This window comes from Amia ocellicauda, chromosome 15, assembly GCF_036373705.1.
Source record: "Amia ocellicauda isolate fAmiCal2 chromosome 15, fAmiCal2.hap1, whole genome shotgun sequence".
In the NCBI taxonomy this organism is placed as follows: domain Eukaryota; kingdom Metazoa; phylum Chordata; class Actinopteri; order Amiiformes; family Amiidae; genus Amia; species Amia ocellicauda.
Genome location: NC_089864.1, coordinates 3,797,281 through 3,811,044, shown reverse-complemented (window position 1 = coordinate 3,811,044; position 13,764 = coordinate 3,797,281). Strand labels below are relative to the sequence as shown.

At 41.2% G+C, this 13,764-nt stretch overlaps 1 protein-coding gene across 1 annotated transcript; it reads right to left on the bottom strand.

Annotated features, from left to right (window-relative positions):
• Window positions 1–143: 143 nt before the first annotated feature.
• Window positions 144–13,190, bottom strand: LOC136771690 (contactin-6). The gene is made up of 10 exons (XM_066724158.1): window positions 13,074–13,190; window positions 8,762–8,879; window positions 7,566–7,850; window positions 6,661–6,957; window positions 5,737–5,778; window positions 5,348–5,401; window positions 4,896–4,985; window positions 4,469–4,513; window positions 4,260–4,291; window positions 144–926 (listed from the first exon to the last, which is right to left on the bottom strand). The coding sequence occupies exons 3-10, from the start codon at window positions 7,759–7,761 to the stop codon at window positions 792–794; spliced, it is 891 nt and encodes a 296-aa protein (XP_066580255.1). The 5' UTR covers window positions 7,762–7,850; window positions 8,762–8,879; window positions 13,074–13,190; the 3' UTR covers window positions 144–791.
• Between the last annotated feature and the right edge of the window lie 574 nt (window positions 13,191–13,764).

The window sequence follows — 13,764 nt, the reverse complement described above, 5'->3', positions numbered from 1 at the left end:
TCAAAACAGAGCTTGTTCACTCTAAGCCCCAGATGTCCTCAAATCCTAGCAACACCCCTAGGACCTAGTTAATCATAGAAAAACAAAGACATTGATCCAGTTAAACTATGAAACATTAGAGAGACTACAAGACACCTGAAAAGTAAAAAATATACTTTTTTTTTTCTTTATTAAACTCATAACAGAATTTAAATTAAGTTGATTGTAAACGCATCAATACAAATGAATACAGCACAGTATATAGGAATACAGTCAGAACAGAGTTAATTCACTGGTCCATCTATATCATGTATCTTCTACTGCTTGAAGGGGTCTCAGTGTTACAGGGTGGGATTCGGTGCCATTACTTAAAATCAAACCAAACCAAATCAAAACTTTGACCTACGCATGAATACATTTACCAGATATAATCTGTACCCTATTGTGGTTTAATTTATTGCCAGGGGCTACCGTCTACTATTTATGACTAGAAACGTGAAAGGGTACAAGCTTGTCATGTGTAATTCAGGGGGCAGTTCGAAGGTCTGGTTTGGTCTGATTATTACTCCAGTTCAAGTACAAGCTGACATGTATTTTGATTCTAAATTCAGCTGCATTACATTTCCTGAATGTATAGATATGTTTCTAAACAATTTTTCTTGTTTAAATACAATACATCTATCAAATCTATTCTCAGGTGACGTTCCTTCCTGTATTTTAAGTGTCAGGGCAACCAGACACTGACATTAACAGCTGTATCTTCTTAACACAGTTCAGTGTCGGTGGGTGCAGGGCTGGGTGTCCGGTGCGTCTCAGGTCATGTTTTTGAGGGCCACAGTGGAGTACACCACACTGGAGTCTATGGGCTCCTCTCGGGGTCGGTCTGTCGTCCGGTTCTGGTGACCCAGGGAGGCATAATGGATCTCATCCTCCTCCTCCTCATTTGTCTGGGACAGGGGCACAATGGATGAGGATTGCTTTCTCTCTCAATGGCTGTTCATTCAGAAGCTGCCCGACTGCACCCGTTATACGTACATACACATATATATATTCAAGACCTGTTTCTGGAGTCTCCCCGTCTCCTCTGCTTGGCTGGTGCCAGCCCACCTCTCAGGCTTTCATTAACATCCCCAAGTGTTTAACAGCCTAAAGGAGTTAAAGGCCCAATTGAATCTATGATCTGATGCAAACCCTACAGGCCACTATATTCTACTGTGTGGCTGTGAAGGTTGAGCCGGCGGGGGGATGTGTGTGTGTGTATGTGTATTTAAATGTGCCTGTCTCTGCAATATATGAACACATTTATTGTGAGACATGCACATAAAGAAATGTACACTCACCTAAAGGATTATTAGGAACACCTGTTCAATTTCTCATTAATGCAATTATCTAACCAACCAATCACATGGCAGTTGCTTCAATGCATTTAGGGGTGTGGTCCTGGTCAAGACAATCTCCTGAACTCCAAACTGAATGTCTGAATGGGAAAGAAAGGTGATTTAAGCAATTATGAGCGTGGCATGGTTGTTGGTGCCAGACGGGCCGGTCTGAGTATTTCACAATCTGCTCAGTTACTGGGATTTTCACGCACAACCATTTCTAGGGTTTACAAAGAATGGTGTGAAAAGGGAAAAACATCCAGTATGCGGCAGTCCTGTGGGCGAAAATGCCTTGTTGATGCTAGAGGTCAGAGGAGAATGGGCCCACTGATTCAAGCTGATAGAAGAGCAACTTTGACTGAAATAACCACTCGTTACAACCGAGGTATGCAGCAAAGCATTTGTGAAGCCACAACACGTACAACCTTGAGGCGGATGGGCTACAACAGCAGAAGACCCCACCGGGTACCACTCATCTCCACTACAAATAGGAAAAAGAGGCTACAATTTGCACAAGCTCACCAAAATTGGACAGTTGAAGACTGGAAAATGTTGCCTGGTCTGATGAGTCTCGATTTCTGTTGAGACATTCAGATGGTAGAGTCAGGATTTGGCGTAAACAGAATGAGAACATGGATCCATCATGCCTTGTTACCACTGTGCAGGCTGGTGGTGGTGGTGTAATGGTGTGGGGGATGTTTTCTTAGCACACTTTACGCCCCTTAGTGCCAATTGGGCATCGTTTAAATGCCATGGCCTACCTGAGCATTGTTTCTGACCATGTCCATCCCTTTATGACCACCATGTACCCATCCTCTGATGGCTACTTCCAGCAGGATAATGCACCATGTCACAAAGGTCAAATCATTTCAAATTGGTTTCTTGAACATGACAATGAGTTCACTGTACTAAACTGGCCCCCACAGTCACCAGATCTCAACCCAATAGAGCATCTTTGGGATGTGGTGGAACGGGAGATCGTGCCCTGGATGTGCATCCCACAAATCTCCATCAACTGCAAGATGCTATCCTATCAATATGGGCCAACATTTCTAAAGAATGCTTTCAGCACCTTGTTGAATCAATGCCACGTAGAATTAAGGCAGTTCTGAAGGCGAAAGTGGGTCAAACACAGTATTAGTATGGTGTTCCTAATAATCCTTTAGGTGAGTGTATATGGAAGCTAACGTCAGAGCTCTACACTCTGTTATTTAATCAATTAGAGGGCTAGAGAGATCAATGTATTATGGTCCATTAAGGAGCTCTCCAGCTGTGTAAGAACTTAACAGAGGTAACAATCAAACAGATGTTAGTGTCTTGAACAGGGGTGTGTTTGTAAATTTTGGGGCCCCAATCAAAGCTCAGTTTAGGAGCCCCTCCACCTCTACCTGTCATGACAATTTTAGCATCACCACACACACCAGTGGCTGCCACAGTCCTGTGTCATTATAAGATGACAGAGTATCGTCAGTGCACTCCAACTAAAGTTAAAATGGGAGAGTGAAGGACATTTTCTTACCTTCTAGAACTTCTTCACTTTGCTCTGTTTCACTGACTGAAGCTGGCAGAGGTATGGTGGCTCAAATGTGTCATGAAGCCGAATGAAATTACCATTTGTAAATAGATAGACGTGCAGTAGGGTGTGTAGGTGTGTAGGGCGCTATGAAATCCACTGACAGAATTGTGAAATCCAGGGGTTTTGACCCGTTATTCTGTTTTATTGTTCAAGCAAACAGTAGAACTAGTTACTACACAAATAGAAAATAAAGGTAGTATTAATAAATATGAATAAATACGCAAACTGAATAAAATAAATATTTAAAAGACAGATGTGCAAATTACATTTTAAATTGTTTCATTGTTATAATTTCCATCTTAAAATCCCCACTTTAAAAGGAGCTTTTGAAATACAAGTTTTAAATTCAAATATTTAAAAAAAAAACTATATATACATTGATCCTTTCAATTTTGTGATTGTTGTTTTTATGTTTTACAATCGTGTGATTTCAGTGATGATGTGTGTGGAGGTTCCTGCCAAAAATACCAACATGACTGGCTTAACGATGATCTAGCTGCAATGCACACTATTCATTTTAAAAACAAGTCTTAAATGGAGCCTAAGGTATCCTGTCAATTTGCCATGCACTTTTCATCACAAGCTTTTAATCACAAACAATAAGGTCACGAAAAAAGACTGTCATCAACAATCACTAATTAAGCTGTGCTAAAAACAAATAGCTCTATAATATCAATTCAGTAGCTACATAAATAAAACCTGATCACTTACTTAACAGCCTTTAATTAAATCCTACAGTTAGCCACGGCAGTTGTAGTGTTTTCAACTCTTTAACCTTGGCCCTTTTTATTGATAACTCCAGCTACATAGTTATACCTAAGCAGGCTTCCTATAGGAACTATAGCACTACAGGCATCACTCTGTCGGCTTGTTTCAATGGGGTGCGTTCACGCCCTGCAGACTTTTGTCTTTCTGCAAGGAATCTGACCATGTCAATACTCAGGTCTCCCATGCCACAGTTTAGACACTTTAATGCAGCACTAAACTGAGAGACTTTAGAATCACTACATTAAAAATAAAAGGTGGTATTAACAATACATTAATTTTCATCTGTAAAATAAGGAATTTGTTGAAAGTTAAAATTAAGCTTGTAATGTAACACTGCTACTATGCATCAGGAGGCCCCCTATCCCCTGGGGGCCCCAAGAAATTGTGTGGTTTGCGTGGTGGGAAACCACACCACTGGTCTTGAACCATTGAGTGATTGAAAAGGAAGGAAAGTTAGGAAACTAAATAAAGAAGGAAGACCAGAGTAAATTAAATGGAGACAGAAGAAAGAAAGAAAGAAAGAAAGACAGAAAGAAAGAAAGAAAGGCTCTCTCTACCTGTCCTGGGGTGTCCTGTCCTGCAGCAGGTCCTATGAGACAGTGAGACAAAGACACAGGGGGTAAGAGTGAGACATTGAGATGGTGGGGAATTTATTCAGGTGGATTGGTCTGAATGTGGGAGGATGTGTTTATCTTCCAGCTGACATTGAGCCCAAGCCCATATGCCCAGATTAGATTTAAATGGCGAGTAACAGAAAGGATCTGACCTGCAGTGGACTGTGTCTTCAACGATGTGGCTTCCTGCTTGGACCCTAATCCCAGAACACAAGAGCTTGCATTAGAAACACCATACAGGACACTTTGATTAATCTGCAGACGCACACAAACACACAGAGACAACAAATCTAGGACCTTAGCTTTTAGCTACAGGAATACTCAACTGGTGTTGCAGCACATCTAAGCATGAAAGGGAAGTACGGAGATGAACACACTTTAGTTCAATATTGTTAATATCAGTTTTAATATTATGATTAATGTTAGGGGTAATGCTATTCACTGTAGTGTGTTGATTTTAGGACTTTCAACAGCCTCTGAGGTGTGTGTGTCTCTGGTCCAGACGCATGTGCTGCAGTACTGCAGCCCCCGGGCCGGGAGGCAGGGCGTGGGGGTCCATGTGGACAGACTGAAGCCTACCTGGGTCTCCGTCTCTCTTTCTCTTCCACACAAACAGAACGGCCCCAATCAGGAGGAGCAGCACACACACGATCACAACAGCAAGGATCGCTGTAATGATTATAAGTATAATGATTATAATGCATACATACAAGAGCAGGTCATATAGAGAAAGAAGGGCATAATGGAGAGATCGCTGGAGAACGGAAGGACAGTCAGAAAACCACAGAGAACTGGTAAAACTGACACTGCAGTTGGTATCAATGCAGTGGGGAAAAGGGAGGATGCAGACTAATGAATCTGCCAAAAGATTTACAGTTTTGTCTTGTGTTCATTAAGAATTGCATTAATCCCCCCTCACACACACACACTAACACAGACACAGACACACACACAGGCACACACTGTAAAATGGGAGAAATTAAAGGCATCTATAGTGCCCAATGCTTTTCTAAATGGGTCACTTGAGTTACCTGTGTATGTCTTGACGTTCATGTTATTCTGTGGTTCTGCTGTCTCATTGACCCCTGTGCACAGAAGCTGATATGTTAATAGTACTTCCTTTAAAGTGTTTCAGTTGTACTGTAGCTTTGGCAAGACTTATTCTGCTTGTCATGCCAGTAAAACATTTAATGTTGAAACAACTAAAACTAAAAAAACTTGAGTAACACCTTTATTTGCCCAGAAAACAGATTACAAACTTGTATCCCTATCACATAATTATCTATAAGCATGAGCAAGTGGCTTCGGACAATAAATTAAATCTCAATGGGTTACAGGTTTGTTGTTCCTGGGCTTGTCGGTGTCCCTATAAATCAGAAGCAGAGGGAGACAATGACAGCATTTCCAATGTTCTCAGTACCTGCTAAAGTTGTCTTCTGTGTGCTGCTGTGTCCAGGACCACCTAAAATCAGAAACACAGAGGAATTAGATGAAGACTGTGTTTGTGTCACTGCACACCAACATCTGTACTCAGAATTGCAATACAATTGGAAGATATCCTAAGGCCTAGGCTAAAAGCATAGTGTAGCTGAGGCACCTGTAAACAACTCTTACAGTTGTGAGCTCTATTACAGGATGCTTCAGGGCCTTTAGGAAAGCTACCATTGAGTTTCAGTGTTTTTATTTTATATTTGTATTCGTTTTAACTCCCATTGATCCCTTGTATCCTCTAAATTTTAATAAAGAAAAAATGTTGTACCTGTTGTTCCTCTCTTGCCCACTATCCCTGTGCCAAATACTAAAGAACCTAATCTAAAGGTGGCGCCTTTAGTGGTGTAGTATGGCTACAAGAATAAATACCTTTAAACCTTTCATAGATGAAGAGTGCAGCTCTGTGCAACACACTGCACAGAAGCACAAACACACACACACAGTTACAGCAGGAAAACTGTTTTGAACAGGAAGAAAGGTGGTGGAAGAGAGAGGGGGGAGGGTGTAAAAAGGTAGGAAGGGAGGGGGCAAAGAGAAAGTCAAGGAAAAATAAAAGAGAGGAAGAGAAACAGAGAGAGACAGTTTGGGGGTATGAAGGGAGGGCATTAATTTCTAAGAGAACAAGCAAGGAGTTGAGTTATATTATAAATAAGTACAAAATGTAATTAATCCTCCTTGTGACAATGCAGACTGAGCTATTGAAATTCAATTACAATCCCATGTATTTAATGTAGTTTAAGGTAACTAGAGCTTTGAAGGAAAATTGGGTTCAGAAGTCAGCTCTGACTTGTTTAATTTCAATGCCAAAAAGAGAAACAGGATGTGGAGAGAAATTAAATATTACAGGACTCACCCTTTATCACCAGTAAATGGGCAGCATGTTCACTGTTACACAGGTACTGCCCAGAGTCTGCGGGCTGGACAGCTCTGATCACCAGGGTGAGGTCAGTAGGAGGTAACAATAGGCTGAACCTGTGATCTTGACCAGGTTTCTTTTCAGTTCCGTTCTCGTCTCTGGTCAGGATTGTCTCAGAGTTGGAGCCACTGTTACTAAATGTCCACTGGACTCTCTCACTGGGTATAGGAGGCTGAGAGATATTACAGGGCAGCAGTACTGTTCTCCCCTCTGACACAGTGTAGTGAGCTGGACCTGTGGAGAAGTCAACAGATGAACAAGCCAGTGATCAGATACCCCAACACTGCAGACACACAAAGCCTGGGCGCAGCTGCCTGATTCCCAGCAGGTGAAGAGGCCGAGGCTCTGCAGTGAGTGAACAGGGCTGAACCAAGCAGGGCTGAGCACACACTGAGACCATCGGGCTCCTGTCCACTGATGGACCACAGACCCAGTGAAGCTGAGATTTCATTCTGGAGGAGTCTGGGCTCTGAGATGCTGTTAGAACAGGATGGAGGGTGAGTGAAACGCAACACGTCACACTGTGTTTTATATGCAAGGAAAATATCAGAGTAATCGCAAACCACAAATGTATAGTACCGTGCATAGTTCAATATAATATAGACTATGTGCAACTGTCACAGCAGGGGATGTCATGAGTGGAGGACCAGGTGTGAGGCTACTACAGGATTGGGATGGGGTTGAATGATAACAGGTCAGGGTAATGGAAGAGGAATAAGAAGCAGGCTGTCAGGGTTAAAAAGAAAATCCAAGAGACATTGTCAAAAGGCAGGTAAAAGGTCAGTCAATCAACAAACAAGGGAAAACCCAGGAGTCGTTATCAAAGTCAGCCACACTCTTACCTGTCAGCACCTCCACATCTGCCACAGGCTGACCATCACAGTAGAATTGCCCAGCGTCCACTGGCTGGACTTTATTAATGGATAGAGAGCCATCAGGAAACTGGTGGTAATTCAGTGGGGTTGCAGGTTTATTTCCATTATATTTGAATGTCACCTTTGTCACCTTTATGATTTCTTTGCTGCCTCCAGCAACCATGTGTTTCCACAGCACTGTGCTGCCCTCTGCTGGAGGAGGGACACGGCAGTTCAGGAGGAGACTGTTCCCCTCAGGCACTGAGACTCTCTCTGGGGAAACAGGGGCTCAGGGTCACAGAGAGGCTGATACAGACTAATGAGACACACTGGACATCACAAATAAAATCTATATAGGACAACCATACAGAATGTTAGGTAACAAGTATAATGCTTCAAAACTTCAAAACTGTCCCATTTTTTGTATATTGAAAATTATTTTTTAACAAAATATAATCCAAAAGAAGGTTGGATACATTTTAAGTATTGTTTTGTATGTAATCCACATATTCATTTCATATATTGAAAAACAAAATGTTAGATTCATTTCTATGTACAACATACATATAAAACATAAATTACAGCAATGTCATAACAGCAATTCGTTTCTTTGTGTTTTTGAAGACATTTAAGGATTTAGGGATCATTGTTATAAATTGACTGAACCATGAGTAATACAGCTACTGCATTCAAACCCTTTATTATTTTAAACAATATTACTGTGCATATGTATCAATGACTAATTTTCTGAGTTTGCTTAACACTGATTGAGCCCGTGATAAATCTGCAAAGATGTACAGGTGATTGAACTGAGTTGAGTTAAGACAGGGCTGTGTGTCCAACTCTGGACTGTCACTCCACTGGTTTCTGTGGTAACTAAGCATAGTTTAAGGAACTATATTTAAGAGATATAATGAATGTATTACATTGTTCAGGATGAACACAACCGTGCACTGTATTGCAGATGAATTATCATAAAGGTTGGCCATCTTGGTGAATCAGGGATTCGGGAGCCAAAGCTTTTCTGGAGAAAACCTGAGTATCCCAGTCCCATATATGATGCACTTCCTCTGCAGTAGCAGCTTGGCCATCAGTGTAGAATTGGAGTGTCAGCTTCACAAAGCCACACAGACAACAATGCCTGATCACATGCACTGAAAGAGAGATCATGTTTAACTGCTCACCTCTCACCACCTCCAGTTCTGCCACATGTTGCCGGTTACATCTGTACTGTCCAGCGTCTCCAGGCTGAACAGCAGTGATCAGAAGGGAGGCGTCTTCAGTGAGCAATGACAATCTGTTCTGTGGATCAGTAACACCTTTAACTGCAGCTCCATTCATATCTCTGGTCAATACAATATAATCAAGACCATCCTTAGTGAATGTCCACTGCACTATCTCATTGTGTGAAGGAGTCTTTGAGGTCCCACAGTGCAGGAGTACCTGTCCTCCCACTGCTGCAGTGTATTTCACTGGCTCTTTGGAGAGACAATGTGGAGATTAACATCATTACTGCACTGACACAGATTTAAAAACAACACAAAACTCCTGTTTAAAAAACAGTAACAGTTTAGGTAGGCCTACATATTCATACCTTGTGAGTAAGTGATGAAATGATTCAGTGCATGAGTGAGTGATGGATTTATGGAGTAAGTGAGTGATAAGAGTGAGCAAGTGAGAGTGATGGAGTGAATGGGTATCACTATACTCACCGTGGAAAAGTGCACGCTCAGGTAGTGGATGGGCAACATTATAGGAACTAAAATTCTCAAAATGGCTGCTGCTAAAAAAAATGCAAAAAACACCTTGGACCTTTGCTTTCAAGATGGCAGCAGGCTCACCTCTCAGACAGCTGTCATTGACAGCTAATGCCATGCCTATATAAGGTGCTCTCTGCTCCTGGAAAAGAGTGTGGTAGTAGTGTGAGTTTGTGTGTGTGTGTGTGTGTGTGTCTGGAGACAAAACAAAACTGGTGACAATCTGTCTGTGATCCCTGCTTCATCTGACATTATTTCTGGTGCTCTGTGTATTGTCTGCAGGGGGAACTCATGTTGTGTATCAAACATTGGACTGGCTATTGGAAAATGAGACTTGTAAGTTATATGCAATCAAATCAGAGTTGGGGGTAATGCATTAGTAACATAACGTGCTACTGTATTGATATTACTTGTCTTACAATTTTTTGTAATCGCTTTGTTACTATTATCAATAGTATGTGATAATGCGTCATAACTCTTAATACAAGAAACACAACAGATCAGCTTAAAATACCTTTTTCAAGTCATTTTTCATTACATACAACACACAAGATCAAATAAGTTTTTTGTCTAGAAAAACATTTCACATTGAAAATACATGATTGTGCGCATTGCACATCACAATGCTCACACACACAAACGGAGCACAGGTCCACTCAAAACGCGACAAAGTCAGCACAGTTTCCTAATCAACACTATATTATTTAAAATATATTCAAACTCACCATTTACAATTTCAAAGGAGCACAATCCCCGGTTGTTGTGGTTGAATCGATCCATAATAATGTTAGCAATGTTACAATTTCCCAAATGAAAGCACAGTCAGTTGTTTTGAATGTAAGACTGCTGAAGTGTGATCAGTCTGAAGTTTTGTATTAATAGTTTTGAAAAATCACCACATACTATTGGTAATAGTAAGTGTAATAGCGTAGCATTGAATTCCGTGCAGATGTTGAGTGTACAATGTTCCCTAGTGTGCTTCTGTCACAGATGTGACTTTATTAAAGCTTTGTTTATTTTTTCAAGTATATTCACGTGTTTTCATTGTGTTTATACAATTATAAATCACTTTTATTCACGAATTGTTTGTATTTTCATACTTTTTTTTATTGCAAACTGATTATATTAAGGGTATGCATATGTACAGGGTGTTCTGTGTCTTTTTGCTATTCTTATAAAGGGGTGGGGGGAAGGGGGGGAAGGATGTATATGGAAATTCTATACCAGGTTTTTAACTAAGTTTATTTTAGGACTTTATATCCAGAACTTTTTATACTGCTGTTGAGCCCATCAGACAGATCTTCACCTGGTACATTTATATTTATTGTCTGTGTATTAGTATTAATAAGTCTTTGTAACTGGAGTTCCCTGTCTGTGTCGTGCCAGAATCAGCGATCAAATAAATACCTGTTGGCGGGGCAAAAGGAGTGTAGTGCAGTAATGCCTACTACAGAAGCCCTAGACCTCTTAAGCTAGGTGGTGTAGAGGACTACATTTGTGACACTTCCACTTTATATATTTACCATTTTACTAATAACACAGTTTAGAGCAGACTACAGGCAGATTACTTTGTTTTCTATAATTGTTGTGCTTTTGTAATGAAGTCGCTCAGTGGCAGTAAGATAATATCAGTGCTACTGACCCGAGGAGCAAGGTAACCCATGGCCTTAAGTTCGGTAAATGTATGGAAACCCTAAACTAGTGCAGCTTAGCTATCAGCATTGATCAAATTGTCAGTGTCGCAGCAGAAATCAAATTCAGCACAGCAAGCGGATTTAAACCATCAACATGCCATGAACTATGTCGTCTTAAAACGGATCTGTAGTGTGTCTGTGCGCATGCGCAGGTGTGTTTCATTCAGTGCTCTCTCTCACCTGGATTCTTGCCAGGCGCTATACACTCACAAATGGCAAAATAAATAACAAAGAAGAGCTGGGAAAATGCAAAACGCACCACATTGTCCAGAATAGGGACATGGGAAACTGACTATGAAACAATTTTTCATACTTTTTCCCAATTTCTGATGGAGTTCCTGTTGACAGCACAAATACTTGTGTTGTTGTAACACTTTGGTTCCCCTTTCCCACCAGAAATGCCTCCAACAGACCTGCCCTGTGACACAGCAGAGAGCTCTCAGAAACACCACCGAACCAGGACTGTGCTCTCAGAGCTCAGAACAGAGGCACGAACGGGCTCTGGTCTATAACACATATCACTGCCCGTGGACCATAAAGCAAAGGAACAGGCAGAAGGAAACAAAGAAAATTAGAAATTAAAGAAAGGAAAAGTCAAAGAAATTAAAGGAAAAGCAAACTCAGTAACAATGTAATACAAAGGCAAATACCACAATCCTCTTCCTCATAGTTCCACTGACATTACGCAGGGTGGGATGCAAGATCCTCTCTCTAAAAATGATCTAATTGTAACCCTGTTTAGATTTTAAGCATTGCATTGCCCCCACTTGGCTCCAGCAGCAATGAAAGCACATCTCTGCCGTCTCTGAACTGCTTCCTGTTGAGCTGTCAAGAGCCCCATGACCTCGGCCTGTTATTATTATTTTTGTGATTTAGTTGATGCTCTTATCCAGGGCGACTTACATTTGTACCCATTTATACAGCTGGGCATTTTACTGGAGTAATCTAAGTGAAGTACCTTGCTCAAGGGTACAACAGCACTTTACACTGCACAGGAATCACACCATCAATTATTCACACAGCGTGTGTATTGAGTTCACATTAAGAGATGCATCTGAAATCCCACAAGGACTGCTGTTACTGCTACTACAACCATTCAGTAGTTTCACAACACCGATTTGCATTGGGAATGTGATGTGGTTTGGTTTTGGCTTATTCTCTTGCCTAGGGGAATGACTGTCTGGAGCCGTCAAATAATCGTCAAATAATCGTCAAACACACCCCCCTTGCCGGGATTGAGCCAAGGAGCTGCTGCAGAAGCGATGACAGAGGAGGTGATGGGTGCTGGAGTTGTGTGTTCATGACCGGGTATTTATACTCTTTGACCAGAAGCGAGCTTGATAATATCGGGGTTGTTTAATCCCGAAATTGATTTATAAATTCCACTTCTACTACTTCAACAAAAATAACAATCTACAACAACTACTACCACCACTACTAATGATGATAATACATAAACCTTTAATATGCTTAAGAAGTGTTTGAGGTGAACTATGATTAAAACTACATCACAAAATACACTGAACACACAAGGCTATATTTAGTACACAGTACGCTAAATTACACTTAACTTGCTTAAGGCAAACTTCCCCAGTTTTACTATTAACTATTCACTCTACCCAGCAAACACACACACCAGTGTTCACATCACAGTCTTTCCCTGACTCAGGAGAGAGAATGTGCTGAGAGAACAGTGTGCTGCCTGACACTGACCCCCCCGCCCTCACAGAGACCTGTATATCTTTATGTTTATCTTTATCTGCAGCGGTTGTGTTCAGTGATCTGCTCAACACAACTTCAGATCAGGCCTCCCTTTTCAGTGCATTTGTGGAACACTTTACACAAACAAACAAGACAGTTGAGCAAAGTCTGATCATTCAGGAACCCTTTGTCTCCCTGTGATCTACACAATAACTGAAAGAAAACAGTAAGTTAATTTGGATTACTTCAATTCCAAAGAAAAAATAATAATTCCCTCCCTGTGACCCGGCCTCTACACTACAGCTCTCCGTGTCCCCTGATTGGTGGTGATCCCTGTCCCTTACCTGACTGTCCGTGTGTCCCCAGGGTGAGGAGAGAGAGCAGGAGCCACACTGCAGCTCTGCCGAGACCCTCCATGTCTGCCATGCGTCTGTGTGGACAGAGGGAGGCTGATGCTTCCTCTTCACCACACAGCACAGTTAGGCAGTTGAATTCATTAGCTTCCTGTATTTTTTACTGTGTGTGAGTGTGTGAGTCAGAGGGGGACAACATAAAAAAAAAATTGTAATGTATAGAAGCTTAACAATTATATTTTAGAGTAATAGGGAATTATAGGTAGGTTGCTATTGATTTGTTATTATGCCAGTCTACAGTCTACCTCTAATGCTGATTACTACTCTATTACATTATTAAACACCTACAAAACATTCAAGTCTATTCTACAGCATTGATAAGGTGAAGAGTGAGAGTCAGACACACTAGGCTTCCATTCGTTAGACACATTCCCTATTTCTACGCACACAGAATTACATTGCTTATTATCATGTGCAGGTCCGTGATGTCGCTTAACCAGTTCATCCCTGCAGCTCTGTCATAGGAAGCCAACGTGTAATTAACAGACTTTCTCAGAAGCTCACTACTGCACTTGGTACCATAAGGAGCAGAATTCTCATTATTTCAGACACATACAACTTCCTAAATAGTTTTGCAATCTTACAGACAGTTTTGCAATCTTACAGACTTCATCAAAGGCAA

Coding starts and splice junctions, on each gene's coding strand:
- LOC136771690 (XM_066724158.1), bottom strand. CDS start 7,761: ATGGTTGCTGGAGGCAGCAAAGAAATCATAAAGGTGACAAAGGTGACA. Junction 4,986..5,347: donor GAACGTCAAGACATACACAG/GTAACTCAAGTG, acceptor TAATCATTACAG/CGATCCTTGCTGTTGTGATC. Junction 927..4,259: donor GACAGGACACCCCAGGACAG/GTAGAGAGAGCC, acceptor CCCCTGTCCCAG/ACAAATGAGGAGGAGGAGGA.